This window comes from Mastomys coucha, unplaced genomic scaffold, assembly GCF_008632895.1.
Source record: "Mastomys coucha isolate ucsf_1 unplaced genomic scaffold, UCSF_Mcou_1 pScaffold6, whole genome shotgun sequence".
NCBI classification, from domain to species: Eukaryota; Metazoa; Chordata; class Mammalia; order Rodentia; family Muridae; genus Mastomys; species Mastomys coucha.
The window spans coordinates 89,231,074-89,250,157 of NW_022196912.1; the positions used below are offsets into that span (position 1 = coordinate 89,231,074).

Genomic DNA, 19,084 nt, shown 5'->3' on the forward strand with positions numbered 1-19,084 from the left:
TTACATTAATATAGTGCTATTTTTTTAGGTATGAATAATGTTTCAAGGCTTTAATGTAGTTGTTGGAGGTCCCTACATTACTGATCTAGGAATTATCACCATAGGAGTTAAAGTCGTGAGACAATTTTATGGGGATAATTTCTTGGCAAAGTTAGATTTTGTACTGAAGTCCTGCTGGGCGCTGCACACATTGATAGATGGCCCACTGTTTAATAGGACATCTCACTGTTCATGTATGTGAGGAATGGGTGTGCTAATTAGAGACTTAGAAGAAAATCCTGCTTTATTGTAGGTTTTTGCGTGAGGAGTTTCCTGCATTCTGTCGTTTTCTATGGCTTTTTAAAAAAGTGTGTTTGCCAAACATCTAAAAGTATGAATGTAACATTTTTTTTTTTTGGTGGTATCCTGTGAAAAGTGTTTCTAAGGAACCTGAACTGAATATTTAAGAATAACACAACAGAAAAAGCAGTTTTTCAGTGACTGGTATGGTTTTGAAAAATAAAGCCAGAGTCCAAAACTGTGCTAATATGGTCTACATTGATAGTATTTAAAAAAATACACACAAGAATGTCTATATATGATATATATGGGACTGAGTATATATTTCATTCTCATGTGCACATGTAGGGTGTGTGTATGTGTGTGCATGTCATGTAGGTGCATGGCACATGTGCATATATATGAACATGTGTGTGGAGGTTTGGACCTGATGTTGACAGTCTTCCTTGATCATTCTCTACTTTAGTCGTTGAGGCAGGGTCTCTCAAACCAAGAGCTTCCTAATAAGGCCTAGGCAGCCAGCTTGTTTTAGGAACCCCTAGACTTTTCCACCAGGACACTGAAATTCCTGATGGGTCATCATGCTTATCTAACATTTGTGTGGCTTCTGGGCATCCAAACTCCAGCATTCATGCTCGCATGGTAAGCACTTTAACCTCTGAGCCATTTTCAGGCCCCACATTACATATTTTAAGGTTGAAGCAGCATATTGGTCCTATATACCCTGGTCACCAAGGTTCTGCTTTGTTTCCCACCTGGCTGCTTCAACGGTTTACAAGTGTGAGTATGTTGGAAGGTTATTCAAAGATTCAGTGAAGATGTAGCCGCAGATCCAGACTATGTGTGTTTATGCCTCCTGGAAGTCTTTTCTGTAGCTGAAGTTCCTAGACTCAGCTGAGGAATTGCTAGGGTGCATAAGAGCTGAACTAGGGATGTCTCTTTGATATCCCACTCACTCTTGTCTCTGCCTCTCTTTTCCTTTCACCCTAGGTTGGGGAATATTGAGAGGGAGTGGAGGCTAAAGAGATGGGACATCTTAGCTGGGGTGGGCTGAAGCTGTTGCTCGGGAGGTTTGCATTGTCTGCTGACATTAAGGATGAGTAGGGCTGTGGGGGGCAGTATAGGAGAGGTGAGGAAAGAAGAAGAAAGGGAGTGGAGGCAAACAGAGAGAGAATGCAAAAGAAAAACACTAAGGATTTTATTTTGGTAGGGGTCATTGGACCTAGATCCCTGTGCTTACAAAGCCAGTGTTTTACCAGCTCAGACATTCCCAGCCCTGCTTTAATACATCTTACTTCTTAATAATATGAGTGAGTATAGGGATGGATACTTCTACTAAAAGGTTAAAACAAATGCATTAGAGTGGATAACCTAGAGGTGGTTCTAGAAAGCAAACAGTCACATGGAGAGGGTCTGGTTGCTTCACTCTGCGCTCCCTAGTCTTCTACAACAACCAGATCACCCTCTGCTCAGAAGGCTTCAGAATGGGAGAAAGGGGAGAGAGAGAGAGAGAGAAAACACTGAACCAGGAGTCAGGGATAGTTCAGGAGTTAATGGTCCTTTGAGTGGATCAGGCCTAGAGGAGAGAAACAGACAGTGAGAGCCTAAGTGGGTATGGGCGAGCTGGGATGCTGTGGAAACTGGGGCTTAGTGAGGTGGAAGGATCAAGTTTGGGACAGGCCAGTGAGAATCTACCATTTATAGGAAAATACTGCTGCTGTCTGCCTGATAAATACTGTTTAACATCCATAATGACCCACTGGTGGCTTTTAAAACATATTTTTATGTAAGAAAGTAAGTGTTCAGAAAATATGAACCATTGTTCAGGAACATGGTTCACACATCAGAACTTCTGTGGCTCTGATACAGGAGCTTTTTACTCTTATCAGGATTTCAGGGTTTTTTGTTTTTTTAAAAGACTTATTTTTTCCCTCTGTAGCCCAGGCTGGCCTTAAAGACATGATCCTTGCCTACTTTATCACACATAATGAACTAGTATTCTTTTTGACTATAGGGGTAAAGTTTATCCATCGTGTAGGTGATATTGTTTTTGAAGATGTTATTGTTATGTTTTTCTCCCCTGTGGTCTTGATTGTTGTGTCTGCAGTCGTTCAATTTCTCTAGACCAAAACATAATACATTTGAAATGTTTTTTTTTTTAATTGCAAATTTAGATTTGGATGGAACCAGCCAACTCAGTTATTCTGAGATTCTGTCTTATGAAGACCGCCCCATTTCCATTATCCCACAATCTCCCTGTGAGGGCAGGAACACCAGCTACCATGGCCTTTGCCATCCAGAGACTGGCATGGTCCGAAGCCTCAGTCGTCCTTGTGCAGATGGTGTCCTGGAGATGGAGACAGCTTTTGTTAGTCGGGGCTTTGAAGGTTCCTATGCCACCCACAGCTCCTCTATGTGGAGTCCAGAGGCAAGTTGTTTTCTCTTCTTCGTTTCAGTACCATCCACTCATTCTGTTTCCCTTACCTGATTTCTCCAGAAAGGAAGTACGGCCTGGTCTAAAAACAACAACAACAACAACAACAACAACAGCAACAACAATAACACACACACACACACATATACACACACACACACACAACCTTGTATGAATAGCAATAAAAGAATTACAAATACATTCTTTCAAAATGGAAGCAGCAGAAACATGCGGTGGGAAACATGAAGAGCTATCAGGGATATTCTCATACAATAGGATTTCTAGACCTTGGAGAACTTGGTTGCTTTCCTTCCTGGAAAAGTGAATTCTATTTGATTTCACCCCAAATCCTGCACTATGATTGCTAAAATCAGAATTATTGGAGAATTTAACTAAAGTGAAGACATGATGAGGGTTTGTAGTTGTCACCTTTGAATTGAGTTAAAGGTGTGGGAGGCAACACCGAGAGTAACAAGATTCTGGTCATTGATGCTGCTTTTTGTAATAAACATCTGATGAAGATGCAGCTTACGAATAGGTCTTCCAATTAAAGCTTGTCCTTAATATATAGGGCTATCTGTGATAATGATGGCAGCCATGATGGAGAGCGACACCAGCTACTCTAGTCTAGGGTTTTATTTTTATTTTTATTTATTTATTTTATTTTTATTTTTATGTATTGCTTTATCTCACAAGGATCTCTGATTGTGCTTTGTGAGTTCCGGCCTTTTATAATGATGCCCCAACATTAAGAGGTGTTAACTGGAAATCAGTTTAGTTGAAGTTACTAGTGATTATTCAATATTTATATGACTTCAATATAATGTGTAGAGCTAGAGCTAGAGAATGAGTTGATTTCTGCAACCAGAGGAATACGTGGGGTGAACCTCTTCAGAAGCACCCAGAGGTCACACATGCTGAACGTTTAAAGAAATGCAAAAGAAAGCTGTAGAAATTCATGTTCCAAAGCTTTGCTGTTCTCAATATGTAGGGCATGTGTAAAAAGCCCCATGCGTACACGTGTTCATGTGTGTGCTGGTCCCTTTATGATGGTGCTTTTGCTGAAAACCAGAAATAGAAACTCAGATACCTGGTTTATGGTTTGTTAGTCAGTCCTTCCCACACAGGTACCCAAAGCTCCTAACTGTCACCAGTTTTGTTAAAAAGATAAATAGAGAGAGAGAGAGAAAGAGACAGAAACAAAATACAGGTCTGCATTGCCGTGGTGTCAGAGGCCAATCAGATCCCACACAATGTTTAAAAATGTTCCCTTTGTCTCCCTCACAGCAAAAAACAAAACACAACTATTTACCTGCCTGTTGATAACTCTGTCTCCCTGATAATTGTGCCATTAGGTTTGGGTTTGCCTTCCCCACGGAACCTCCCATTTCCCTGCCTCCTGGTGCTTTAATAGATGACTTATGCTGAGGGAACTGAATGTTCTCAGACTCCAAAAATACCCAGACAGCTCCATGTGCACCATTCAACCTCCTATCTATTTTGAGACAAAAACTGTAATTTGGTGCTCCTACTGTAGAACTCCAGATCGAGCTCAGGCCGTTCCCGTAACTGCCTGCCCTGCAGGCGTAGCTTGCCTCTTAAGCATTGATTTATTTGTCTCTTAGCCGTGTTAAGAACCTTGTCTTCCCTGGTGTATCTGGCATCCAGAACGTATTGTGGATCCATTTACTTTGGGCCACAAGATGACATCAACACTATCTTACTAAAACAGAAAGGCTTTTCAGTTTGACAGAAAATCTTTAAACTTAACGTGGATTTTGACAGTTTGATGCAAACATTTCCACCTTAAAGGGGAAAATCAGGACAGGAGAGCTCAAGGAATCATTTATTTTGTCTCCAAAGGAAAAGGACTCATGCAGACTGACTACCTGCTATGATCATGGATTTTCCAGTTTACCCTCAGCTGGCATGGACCATTGACTGTCTCCTGCAGACCTGGGGCTTGGTGGGAGAAACAATGGGAAGGTGGCTGGAGATTTCAACCACACAGAGAGACAGATGTCCCACTTTTCCTCTCTGCTTTCCACTGATTAATTGGTTGGCCTTGAGAAGTTAATTAAAATCTGCCAAATGGGGATAAGAAGGAAGAGAGTTTTACCTTGCAGGAAGGTCAAACAGATTAGCAGTATTAACAGCACCTGTACAAGGAGCCCCTTTGGTGGCCTGGTGATAGGTAACGTGTTGAAATAATTAATTGCTATGAAAATACAAACCTTCACAAATCTCTGTCTCAAATCAACCCAGGTCAAGACTGCAAAGCCCAGTTTTCAGGAGCAACAGCTGGGATTGGCCTTTCAGGAGGCCAACTGCTGCCCAGAGCTGGGCTTGGCCCAGCATTCTCAGAGCAATTGTAGTTGCTCTGCCCGGGACTTCCCAGAAGTCTGCCGGTGCAGCACTTACCTGAATAGGTAGCTGATGGACATGTGGGAGAGCCTAATTACCAGGCACTGAGTTTTTTAGCCTTGGCATTGAAGTAGATGATAAAGCTACTGACTCCTACCTTAATATTAAGAGCAGAGACCTGAAAGGGAATGAATTTACAGTACTGCCATTCAACTTCCATCGCTACCGCCTCCCATCTTCCTCTCACATACTCAGTAAGCACAGAAGCATCTACAGGGAAAGGGTTGGCAGAAAGAAGTAAGTCATATGGTTTAATACAAAGTTTGGGATTTTTGACTGTTTAAGGTCTGCTCTTAGGCAGCTGGAGTAAGAATCTTGAATGATCCTGGACTGGCATATGAACCCTCCTATTGAAAGGATATTAGTTACATAGCCCATTTTCACTTTAGTTTTCCTTCCCATGAAATAATGACGTTAAAAATACTAGCTCATTAGGCAGATATAAGTATTACAAAGCACAGTATTTCTTAGGTGGGTTCCCTAGTAAGAGCTGAAGGTGAAGGCTTTTGTTTTCTCCTTTGCTAGTGAGCACTTTCTCAATGAAGGATGTGGGAACGAGGGAGGGAAGAAGAGAGCTCCTGGATGAGACTCTGCCCTTGAGTTGGCCACCATCCAGTGTGAGCAATAGCTTTATTCTGTGGCTCACACTCCAAGAAATTATTATTTGCTCTGAGTTTATCTTGCTAAAGGGAGAAAGCTTATTGCATAGGGCATTAATGATAGTGCGCATTCTGATCTTTACAAACATGGTGGGAAGCAGAATATTATCTAAGCATTGGTACCAATGGATCATTGATGAGAGATGAGCTTTATATTTTATGAGCAGAAGGTAAGAGATTCCTTTAGAGGAAATGAAACCAGGGATAAAGCCAAGAGGATCCAAAGTGTGCCAGAGCAGACTTGATATGGTACCTGATTTTAAGAACAACTTAAAGAATGCTAGCTATTACTGCTTACATCTAGGCAAGTCATGTAGATGATCAAGAGCAGGCTAAAATAGATGGGAGTTTTAAGGGGAGACAGGAGTTTAAGAAAAGAGTCTGCCTTGGTTTTTCAGTTAGCTGAATTCCTTGGAGACTTGTTTCTAATATTATATATACACTAGTCAGTTGTATTCAGAAGTCTCTATAGCAACCACTTTTATCACTTGAAACTAAGTACCTCTGAATAGAAATGCTCATGCATGATTGCATGCACAGGGAAAAGGATAGAAGAAGCTTCCCTTATGTTATAAGAAAGCTGAATTTTCTTGGCAGGCTAATTTGAATCTTAAAAGGGAAGGGCATTTATTAGATGTCTCCTATATGTCAAGTCTTCTGCTTTGCATAGCATCCCTACGGAGTGGGTATCATCTCTATTTTACTATTGAAGAAAGATAATGGAAAGTATGAAATAATGTCCCCAGTGTTATCGAGCTTATAAGAAGTAGCAGACATGGTCTCTAAAGAGCATTTGATTCCACAGTACCATATATTTCCCTATGATGCCGTGGGAATGTTTCATTGATAAATGCCCATATTGAAGTATTTTCTTGTAATTTTGAAGTAATCTCTGAACTAGAGTTCAGTTCTAGAGATAAAGAATGAATTTACATTAAGAAGGGTTCACTATGAGACCCTTTTAGGAAAGACTCAGACCTTCAGGAAAAAGTTAAAAATTATATTGACATTATTAGTAATTTGTTGGTGTGGTGGTCATTACAGTAAATGATGTGCAGTTTAGGTTTCCCAGTAAGAGCAATAGACCTGAGTAGCTATAAGTAAATTGATGGCCAAGGGTGACATTCCACAAAGAGAGAGGTGTACTTGAAAAGAAGCAGCTCCACACCAGTGTTAGCAATAATTAAGGAGTCTGGTTGAAGACGGGTTTTCATCTTGACTAAAACCTCACAGCCCTACTCTCTCTCTCTTTTCAAATCCAGGCTTTCACGTTTATTTCACTGATTCAGCAAATACATACACACATGTGTACATATGTCATACATGCCTATGCAGAGATTAAGACACAAAGAAAACAGTAAAACACTAAAATTGGCAGTCTACCTAGAGTGTGGAGAAGTTCAGTGTGCCACCTGGCTACATTTCCATAGCTTTGCAACCCAGTTCTCTCAAACAGGCATATACTTACGTGTACTTTCCAGTTTGGCCAGGGCTCAAAACACTAGCCAGTGGTAGATGATTTTAACCAAGGTATTCTGGCTGCTGTGGTGCTTTTTGCTAATTGGCTGCTGTGGATGATCTCTTTAGACTTTACTTTGAATGACCTCCCAAGCCTTGGCTTTCTGTAGCCAACATCTCTGGCAGGCATCACAGAAATGCAGTTTCTGTCATAACTCTTGACTTAATGAGAATCCTTGAGTGACTCAGGTGGCCATTAGGTTGGAGAAACTCAGCCTTTAGTCGTTTCTCCTAGGAAATTTGGGACTTTTGCCCATAGGAAAGTTCTGATTTGTGGACAACAGGTTCTGGCTCAGCAATTACTCCTGGGGACTCAAAGTTGCCTCTTGGCATTTACATAGGTAGATAGCTGGCTTAATTAGAGACATTGTGTCTCAGTTAGTTTCCATCATAGTGGGCAACTGTACTTTTCACGAGGCAGGACAAATGACTGCATTTTGAAAGATATAAGTGCTTCATTTATTCACTTAAAAAACATTCTCAAAAGCTTGCCTGGTACCAGACACTGCGCCCTCCAAGAATTCAGTCTGTTGGAGAGAACTTAGTAAACAGACCTTCCTAACACAGAAGGTAATATGTTGGCAGTTAGGAAGCTTGGAGCCAAGAAAGCACCAAGGGGCAGCAACCTGTCATTGTGTAATAAGTCACTGTCATTTCCAGGCCTCAATTTCCCCCTCTGCTTGTAACAGGAGCGGGATGGGACCAGTCCGCAGGCACCACCCAGGCTTTCGGAGCCTATCTCAAAATGCGGTGACCTTGATGTCATCTTTGAATATAGAGCTGTCACCCAGAAGCTAACTGTGACCATTGTGAGAGCACAGGGTCTCCCAGACAAGGACCGAAGTGGTGTCAACTCCTGGCAAGTTCACATAGTGCTGCTGCCCAGTAAGAAACAGAGGGGTAAGACGAACATCCAGAGAGGGCCCAACCCTGTCTTCAAGGAAAAGGTCACCTTCACCAAGCTGGAGCCCAGAGAGGTGGCTGCCTGCGTTGTCCGTTTCCGCCTGTATGCTGCCCGTAAGATGACCCGAGAGAGAATGATGGGCGAGAAGTTGTTCTGTCTCAGCCACTTGCACCCAGAAGGGGAAATGAAAGTGACTCTGGTTCTGGAGCCAAGAAGTAATCTGAGCGTGAGTATATTAAATGGCGCTGCTAATGATGCAGTGTGTTCAAAGACCTGGGATCGTCAGCCCTTGATTTACAACATTTGGCTTGTGAATTCATAGACGTTAATTTAATTTTCCATTTGGCTCTCCTCATCCTTATAAGCCATGGTTTGCACTTCATGGACAGTGGGTCTTTCAAGCCTGTCATCCTGATAAGTTGATGGATGTGTTTTCCACCCATTTTAGGAAATGCCAGTGGCAACGTGGGGGAGGGCATGGCAAGACCCGGGGAGGCGACTGGGCTTTGGACTTAGTGGATAAGCATCCATGTGCCTTCCATCCCCACCCAGTATGCATTATGATGATTATTAGACATGATACTTTTGTTGTTGTTGTTTTCCTGAAACAAGAATCTTACTACATAGCCCAGGCTGGCCTCAAGCTCATTCTGTACCCCAGGATGCCCTCCAACACATTATCCCCTTGGCTTGGCTTCTCAAGTGCAGGAATTACAGGTGGACATTTCTGAGCTTTCAAGGCAAGGCTCTTAGCAAGGATTCAGAACCATCCTACGTTAGCAACCCTGAATGCCTGTCACATATGGGACCTTCCAGTTTTATGGCTGTTTTTTTACCATGCATTTTACTCCTCTTCCTGGCCCAGGACTTACAGAGCTTGAAGGTCTAGGAGGTAGCCAGCCTTGTCACTGCTGTACATCATCTATCATGTGACATGAAGATCTCCTTTTATGAACATATGTCAAAAGATCAGACAGCTATGGGTTAGTCAACCAATCAGTCACTCATTGGAGATATATCCTGTCATGGGCTGTGGAGGCCAAATGTCTACCTAAGCAAGCAGACAGCTATTATTCCACAGACTAGTGAAGGAGAGTGTTGATAGGCAGCCCTTGGTAAAGTTTCAGAGGCTACAGCTTGCTTAGAATGACCAGGACAAGGCTTTTTTGAGATGACATAGAAAAAAACAACAATACATAGCTCAAGCAATAGAGAGAACAAGACTGGTGACATGTGTGGGTGGATAGTCAAGACAAAGGGAGGGGACACACAGCCATGGATGAGGACAAAGACATGTTCCAAAAAGGTCTCTCCATCTGAAGTTCTAATTCTGCCTGAACATCTTCATACTGGAAATCCTGATTTTTGCCTCTCTAAATCAATGCCACCCGCTGTCTTTCCAGACCTGCCTGCTGGCAAGCTCATTTTTCCAGTCGCTAGCTCCAAAATTGTGGAACTCACCCATGACCTCTCTTTGCCAGCTGAAAGCTGTGAATTCTCTTTAGATAGAAGCGGAGAACAGCTCTCCAGTGGGTTAGTGGAATAGTCCCCTGCTGGTGCCCTCTCAGCTTCTACTGTTTTCTGACACAAGGGTTAGAATAAGCTCAAGGAGGCACACACCCACTTGTGTCTCACATCTACGCAAATTCTTCCTTTTCATAAAATCATGAAATCATAAAGAACAGAATTCAGAGAAGAGTCAAAAAGAGGCCCTGCAGTGTGAAGCCCAGGAGTGAATGTAGCCACATCTTTTCTTGACAGTGTCAGGCCTAGGCTCTGTACTGAGGACACAGGCTGAATGGGGAGAAGGAGCCAACATGAAAGAATGTTGATGGAGGAAAATATCTCATTTATCAGCTACTGTTGAACATGATTATAAACCATACATATGTCTATGTGTTTTGGACTAAGTGATGGATACAGATTAAGAACTTGGTATGGGTAGGTAACACTATTGTGAGAGGGACCATGATAGATGTTTCTATAGAAACACCAAGATGTGTGACCTTTCTCCCAAGGATACACATTTTTCATTGGTGTGCTTCTAATTTCTGGGCATCAAAGCCTGTAAGGCCCCTGTTGAGACCACTAGCACTTTTTCTTATAAATCATGGATCCATGAAAGCTTGGGGGCTCTCAGAAACACACATGGCTGGGTTAAAGAGATATTTTCCCTTGGACATGCTCAGCATTTGATTCCTTTCATTGCTTTTGTTTATTGGAATGTTGTCAAGAAGTTTTAGAAAATAGTCTCTGATTCAGTCAAGAACTTAAGGTCAGTCCCACCCACTGGTGTCCGCTAGAGGAAGAAGTATGCTGGAGGGCCAGAGAGCCTGCTGACCTGCTCCAGCCAGGCTGACGATGCCCACTCAGGCTCCAGGCTCCTCAGTGAGAGTCAGCAATGTCCTCTCCTCCTTCCTCTTCTGAATGTGCTGGGTGCATAATGTTGTCACTCAGAAGTGTGCACATGAATAAATACAAGAAAAGGCCTGGGCATTCTCAGCTCACCTGCTGCCTCCCGGGTCACCAAGATCCACAGTCTGTGTATCTGATCCCCTATCAAATATCAAACAGTGAGAGTGCTGACTTCCTGTGTAATCTTTTTTCCACAGAAGGCAACATTTTCTATATAAACTCCACTTCTTAAGCAGCAGGACCAGACACCAGGTGTTTTATATACTGACCAGCGCTTGGTGGTCATTTCTTTTGAGACAGAACATCTTCTGTATTGCCTTATTCATCAAGAGCACAGAGAACAGGGACAAAACTCAGGCCTGGAGTGGATAGGTTCGCAGAAACATTCAGAAACAAATTACCCAGGAGGGAATCTTAGCCTATATTAAATGTATTATTCACACTCCATGTATCTTAGAAGGTTTGATTTACACTAGCAATAACATCTTTGTCTGTTTTGTCTTTAGAGAGGAAATATTGAATGGAGCCTACTCTTGGAATAAATATGTCGGCTAGTACCATGGGCCATCTCATACATGGCTGCACTCCCCGGCACATTGTAATTCACACTGAGTGCCCATTAGTAATCTTTGGCAGGCATTGCGACTGGGTCACAATTTCACCAAACATAATATCAGCTTTCTCTCAAAGAGAGGGATGCGGCATGGGCCAATGAATTCTTTGTGTTCTTCCCCTCCAGAGTGGAGAGTCTCCGCTCAGCCCATCTGTGGTGTCTCACAGTGACAGTGCTTCATCCACGCAGTCACTGTCTCATGGAGGGGTGCCAGAGCTATTGGTGGGACTGTCCTACAATGCCACAACAGGGCGATTATCTGTGGAAATGATCAAAGGCAGCCATTTCCGCAACCTCGCTGCTAACCGAGCTCCCGGTGAGTATGTGTCTGCTGCTCGAGCTCTGGGATCCCCAGAAGCAAGTGAAAGGTCCTGTCTGTTTCATCTTAGTTTTTCATTTTTGTGGTAAAAGATAAACTTGGTATGACTTGGGCATGTTTTCATGAAGCAATAGCCCTAGCTTTTTTCATGGCTTCTATTTAATTTGAAGAAGGCTTCTCAAGGTATCTAAATATACATCAACATGTTTTAGAATGATCGGTGTGTTTAAACTATTTAAGGAAAAAAGACTAGAGCCTTTTCTGAAATGTAATATACATAGGGATTGAAATCTGCCAATATTTTACAGGCCCTCAACAGTAAAGAGACAGAACTCTGACTTTGGAGGGAGGCAGAACTGGGACTGAATTCCATCTCTGTTATTCCCCACTCAATTTGCTCTGATTTGCGCCACCAATCTCTTTGAACCCTATTTGACCTACCTGGAAACAATATTAGCCAGTACCTTCCTGACAGGAGTGTTGAGAGATTTAAATAGCTACATTTGCATGAAGGGCTTAACATAGCACCTAACATGCACACTGAGCACACAGAAATGTTAGTAATTGTGCAACAGTGAAGAAAGTAGATCTGGGGCAATGCAAGACCACCTCCTCAGGAAAATGACTACTTCTGAGGTCATTGATAGAAAGAAATGTCAGGACAACTCATTCCCCCCATGGCTAAAGGGCAAGGTTCAGGAAGAGTTAAATAACTGCTGCTACCAGTTGCCTCAATAGGCCTTCAGCCTACAAAGTTGGATAATGAACATTGAAAAAATACTGTTAACAGAATCATGTCATATTTTTAATGATCTTAGTTACCTACAAAAGGAAGCTTCAGAAGATGCACTTCTGCTCTTTGGACCTCGTATAAATACATCTAATCAAAGAAACATATTTTGTATCTGAAATGCTAGCTGCAAGAAAGTCAGAGACACACTGTAGAATTATTTCTAGCCTTTCCTGAACAAGAAGGTAAACTTGAAGGTGGGGAAATGGAGAAGAAAAAAAAAATCTGCTTATCAGGAGAACTAGAATATCACTAAAAGAATGGTGAAATCAATACAAATACGGACAGTCAATGATCTCTGCCTTCATCTAGAAAAGCCAGATGAGGCACTAGATGAGGGTCAACCCTACAACCGAATCTGGGAATCTGAGACTTTGACTCCACCCCCACCAGTCACGGTGCTGCAGACTACCAAGCATCTGTTGTATGTGACTATCTTGCTAGCTAGACTCTTAAACAGGACTAAGGAGTGGGGTTAGTAAAAACATTTGCTTCACAAGTATGAACCCCTGAGTTCAATCCCTCGTAGCCCATGTGAAATGGTACTATACTTGTAACCTTGGCACTGGGACTGGGGACACAGGAGGATCCCTTAGCCCAGCTGGACAGCAAGTCTAGTTTACTTGGTGAGTTCCAGGCCAAAGAGAGACCCTGTCTAAAAAACGAGGTAGATGATATTCCTGAGGATGACACCCAAGGTTATCCTCCACCCTCCACATTAATGTGCACGTACAAATAAGCATATGCCCTTCAATACACATGCCTTAGCAAAACTGTGTTAAAGCCAGCAGAGAAAGCTCTAGAACTCTGGGTAATAAGTTAGACCAGGAGGTGCCTAGTCCACATTCAATGCCACCATTCAGGCAGGTAAGAGCTATTTAGAATGTACAATAGGCTCTGATTATTAATTGTACAGTTAGAGGCTCTCTGATAGTCCAGAGATCCAGCTTTTCTTTCCATAGCAGCTTGTTAAGGTCCTGATTTAAGACTCCTCCCCCAGAGTGTCTGCCAATGTCCTTTCTTTTGTTGTTGAAATTTGTTACCATCTGAACAATATTTGGGGCACGTGATGGAGATGCAAAAAAGTGATAAAGCTGTGGGTCACAGATATGCCCTATTTGAGTCCAAGTTAGGAAGCTCACGTTTGTGTGCAGGATAGTGCGGGGGAAGTGGACAGCATGGGCAGCGCTTGAGAAAAAAAATCATCTAGAAGTTAATAAGCCACATTGTAATTCATGTTCTCTTACTTGCCAGCTGTGAGTTACTAAGCTATCCTGAATCTGTTTCCTCATCTGCAAATAATATGTTTTGCAGGCAGGGATAATTAATATAGAGCTGTGATATCGAAAGTTATATTACTGTATATTCTATTTTTTAAAAATGTGCCCAAAGAAGAAATTATTGTAATACTAACTTAAATCTGCTTAAGACAAAAGGGTAATTCTTAACTTGAAAATGGATTTAAGTCATAAATTTAAGTCTGTGTACATGTTTATCATAGACATAGGATCACAACTTAACCTTGAATATGGCTGGCATACTTCATCTCTGAAACAAAAGTATTGAAAAGCAATGCTTTTGTGAGACTCTTAATTAAGACTGAAACCAAGCAATGGAAACAAATGTTTTTTTGGCCTATGTTAAATGCTGGTAGTTGAGGGAAAGCCAATTAGGAAGGGGTGAAAAAGTAGAAAGCTCCTTTGTGGAGCTCTGCAAAGGGATCTCCTGGAACTTTCCAGGGTCCAAGAGACTGAAAGTGTTAGCTCTGCATGATGGCATGGATGCTACATTGACACCTATCAGGCAAGTGCAGGGCATAGTTTTGGTGTTATCAGGTAGCTCAGCAGAGTTGGAACAAATGGGGAAGAAGGATGGGAGTGAGTTGATAAATGAGCTGTCGGTGAGAGCAGGATAGGATGCCGGGTGTATTGCTGGAGAGGACAGCCAGCGATTCCTAGCCTGTGTGAGTGGATACCTGAGGGACTGCCTGCTAGGGGAGAGGCATGTCTGAGAAATGAATAGGTACCAGGGTTACAAGGTACTGCACTTGAGGCTTGCAGCTCAGGTGTCTCCACCTATTCTTGTCAAAAGGGCACATCAGCCCTGCCTTGCAGGTGATTGTCATTGTGGTACTGTGGTACCTGGGCAAGAATGAAGGAGAGGAAAACATTGGGGACGTTTCTTCTCTGGAATATTGCTAAGGTTTTACAGCTTGCCAGAAAAGAGGCAAAGAGTGAGATCTAGAAGTGAGACTCTCTTGCCTTATGATGTATCGTAAAAGAAAAGAACTTTGAACTTGAGAGTTCAACCCAATCAGAAAATTGGTGTGGTGCCTTAAAATTCTCTCCCTAAGTAAAATAGGCAACTTAGAAAAAGGTAAGCCTGGCACTGGTGGCAGAGCTCGAGAGGCAGAGACAGGTGGATCTCTGTGAGTTTGAGGCCAACCTAGTCTAGACAACCAAGAATAGACATCACAGTGATACAGGCTGAAGCAGCCACGCTGGCCTCCTGGAAGTTCCTTATCTAATTGGGCATCCTCTAACATTTTGGCACTTCTTTTCTTAGCTTCAACCCTAAGCCCCACACCCCCTAGACTGGTAAGTGTGTACAATAATTTCACTGTTCATAGATACTGTGATTGCCACTAAAGTGGAATAGGCTGGTCTACAATTCTTCCAGTGGCAAAGGAGAGTCCAGGTTCACAGTCAAGAACAGGCAAGACAGTAGGATCTGGCCTCTGGTAGCTCCCTGAAATCCCCATGTGCTTTACAAATGCTTTTGCATAAGTCATCAGTACCAATCAGAAACATTTGATTGTCCCTTAAATTTGATTTCCTAGAAAAGCAACTCACTTGGAGTTTAGCAGTTCCCCTCTGCTGTTAACCTAGGCCTGTCACTCAGTTATTGCTTGGCCTCCACATTTGATTGAACCTCTCTGAATTTTATCTCTTTCTCCGTGAAATAAGATTAACGAAGGACTTCCACAGACACACAAGCATTGACATCTTTTGAAGAAGTTAGCTATTCTGTAGCAACTTCTCTTTCTCCATCTCTGCTTTGCCTTCATTGATAGTGTGTTTCTGCACTGTGTATAGATGTGTATATAGACACATATAATGGTGCTTGTCAAAAGCTATCATTAAGATGTCCCCTCCAGTTAAAATCAGCAAGTTCCCCAGCTTCTCAGCATGCTCACGATTAGTCACACGTGATAATTACCACCTAAATGATAATGCTTAGCCGCAGCAGTGTGTTAACCTTGTTAGGCAGTCACAATAGCAGAGGAGAGGAAAGAAAAACAGAAAAGCAAATCAGCTGCCTCTTGTTTGCAGTGAGGAGTATGTAAAAGCTGATAGTGTAGTATACAAAAGGAGCACAGGGGAAGGAGTCGACAAACCCAGCAGGCATGGGACATGCATGGGCCTTCTTTTAGAACCACTTCAGTTAAACAATGTTTTAGTAGCCACTGTGTACTTATAATAATGGTCATTCAGTCATTCATTCATCTGTTCACTTATTATCTGTGTATCTATCTATATATTTATGTACCATCTATCTATCTGTCTATCTATCTATCTATCTATCTATCTATCTATCTATCTATCTATCTATCTATCTAATCTATCTATCTATCTATCTATCTATCTATCTATCTATCTATCTATCTATCTATCTATCTATCTATCTATGTGTCTATCTATGTATCTATTATGTATGTATGTATGTATGTATGTATCTATCTATCTATCTATCTATCTATCTATCTATCTATCTGAGTATCTATCTATAGTTTTGGTTTTGGTTTTTCAAGACAGGGTTTCTCTGTATAGCCCCGGCTGTCCTGGAACTCACTCTGTAGACCAGGCTGGCCTCGAACTCAGATATTCATCTGCTTCTACTCTCGAGTTCTGGGACTGAAGGCTTCTGCACCACCACCCTCCTTAATGGTCAGTTCTTGTGAAGACTGAGATATAGCACTAATGTACCATGTCACACATACACATAATTTTTCATTTTCTAGAAAATCCATTTAGTTATCATAGTAATCAAAATCAGAAACTATTAGAAGTGACTGGAAGATGGATTAAGTTGGCCAAATGTTTGCCCAATACGCACAGAGTCCTGAGTTCAGTTCTCTGGGTAGCATCAATCAGGAATGGTGGAATGTACAGTGGGGTGGAGGATGGCAGATCATGGCAAGTTCAGACTAGCCAGAGATACATGAGCTTAGTCTAAAGAAAAAAAAATCTTAAAAGCAGTAGGGAAAAAAGACAGTGTGGTTTGTCCATTATATCTGAGTGGAGACATTTTAAACCCCTGGTGACTGATCGAAGGATGAGGGTACACTAACTGAGAAGATGCACTTCTCAACCACAGAGCCCATACTAAAGCCTCAAAGGTTACTGCTCAACATGTCAGCTTGTTCTTGGAACAGAGGAAGAAATGGACATTTGTCTTGAAAGTTGAAAGGGTTTAATCATTGAAAGAATACTAAATAATATATGTTGGGAAGAAAGAAAGAGAAATTAGAAGGATGGAATGAATTCAGGAAGGAATTGACAGATCCGTAAATGAGTGTAAGCCTGCTAGATTGTGTTGGGAACAGTAAATATGACCAGTGTTTGAACTCAGACAAAGGGTTTAAGTCTAAACCTGTGAAGATGTAACATCAGGATTGGAAAGAGAGCTAGAAATCAGACAATTCTAAGATCTGCATTTGCTTAAGAGATGATCAGATATGCTCAAATTTTTTGACAGTCAAGATGTTAAGACAGTATACACACACATACACATATACATATATATACATACATATACATATTCATTTACATTTGACTTTAAAGGCACAAACAGCAAAATAAACACAGACAAATGTAAAGCAAAAAGCAATAGCAGGGGCTGGCTTGATGGCTCAGTGGGCAGATGCTTGCAGGGCAATCTGGGGACCCGAGTTTGGATTCTCAGAACCCATGTAAATTGAGATGTGGAAGCATGGATATCTAATCCCAATGTTCCTATGGTGATTCTGTTTAAAACAAGGTAGAAGGCAGGGACTAACACTGAATACTGCCCTAGGACTGCCACATAGTTACACATATGAACATGCACACACACATATGCATACAATCACCCATGTACACATGAAAATTAAATAAAAAATAGCAGTAGAATAATGAAGTAACCATAAATATGGGAAATAATAATCATGTATTTGAAAAAATATTAATATCTAAAACATATACAAAATGCCTAAAACTCAATAGCAAAAAGTATGGTTTTGAAGAGGGTATAGGACTTGAGTATTCACCTTCCCAAAGAAGATATACCAATAGCCATCAGGAGTATGAAAATGCAGTCAACATCATCAGTCACAGGAAAATGCAAATATAGACTAGAGTGTGCTATAACTTATTTCCTGCTAGGATAACTCTAATCAAGAATTCCCAAGTTACAAGAGTCAAACTGTGGAAAAGTTGAGCCCTTCTGCATTGTAGATTAATTAGCTGGAGTGGAAAACAGTGAGATGACTCTTAAAAAATATATTGAATTATTATCAGATTAAGCCAGTCTTCTTGTGAACATATACAAAAGAGCTGACAACAGAAACTTGAGATATTTTACCACCATGATCACATTGATGTTATTCATAATAGTTAAGTGTGGAAGCAAAGACTTGTCCACCAGTGGATTCAAAGATAAGTGGGATATGACAATTCATAAAGTTGAACATGTTTAGCCCTGTACAAGGAAGGAACTTTTACCATGTGCCAAAACGAACTCTACTTAAACCTCGAGGACATTGCACTTCTTAAATAAACTATACAAAACTTACAGAATGATTTTGTTGACACGAGATACTTGGAGTAGTAAGAATTGCAGACACATGTAGTAGGGTGTATTGCCAGGGTTGATGGGGAGAAGGGCATGGGTTAGTGCTGAATGTGCTTAGAATGCAATGCTTAGGCTTTGGGAGGTGAAAGAGTTCTGGGGTTAGGTGGTGGTGATGGTCTTGGGGCCCTTCCTATTCAGTCCCACAGAGCAGTGGCTAAGATGGTAGGTTTATTTTAATTGTATGTTCATTGCAATTGTAACAGGCTTCATAAAGAGACTTTCATGTAAGTATGCTGCGTACCTTGGCAAACTGAGCCCACAGTCTTCTCCCCTCCCCCTTCCTACTAGACCTTCCCATTTCTACTTTCAAGACATACACACACACAGATGTTTTCCTGTTTACAGAAAGTCTAAGATCCATGAATGAAAAAAGGCGATATTTGTCTTTCTGAGTCTGGCTTGTTTTGCCTAATAGGATGATTTCCAGTTGCATCCATTTTTTTTTCTTTCTGCAAACAGCGTAATTTCATTCTTTATGGTGGTATAAAATCCATTATTTATAGATATCATTTTTTCCTTAGTTCGGCTCTTGTGAACAGTTTTGCAGTAAACATGATGTGCAAGTGTTTCTGTGGCTTACTGAATCCAACCCCTTCAGTCAGATGCCTGGGTTGTATGAATGGACTATATTTAGTGCCCATACTGATTCCCATAATGGCTGGTCCAGTTTGCATCCCCGCCAACAGTACATAGAGGTTCTCCTTCCGCCCCCTCCCCGGTCCCTGCAGTCTCTCTAGCATCTATTGTCTGTTTTCTCAATGACAGCATTCTGAATGAGGTGACATGGAGACTCAATATAGTTTTAATTTGCATTTTCCTGATGGCTAAATATGTTGA

At 41.6% G+C, this 19,084-nt stretch overlaps 1 protein-coding gene across 8 annotated transcripts in view; it reads left to right on the forward strand.

Moving 5' to 3' along the window:
- Syt16 (synaptotagmin 16) overlaps nt 1-19,084 on the forward strand; it is a 247,584-nt gene that overhangs the window by 212,183 nt on the left and 16,317 nt on the right. For all 8 annotated transcript variants that reach the window (XM_031355772.1, XM_031355775.1, XM_031355778.1 and 5 more), the window contains 3 exons: nt 2,454-2,707; nt 8,004-8,444; nt 11,373-11,562. In XM_031355772.1, the coding sequence (XP_031211632.1) occupies nt 2,454-2,707; nt 8,004-8,444; nt 11,373-11,562 (885 nt within the window). The remainder of the gene's footprint in view (nt 1-2,453; nt 2,708-8,003; nt 8,445-11,372; nt 11,563-19,084) is intronic.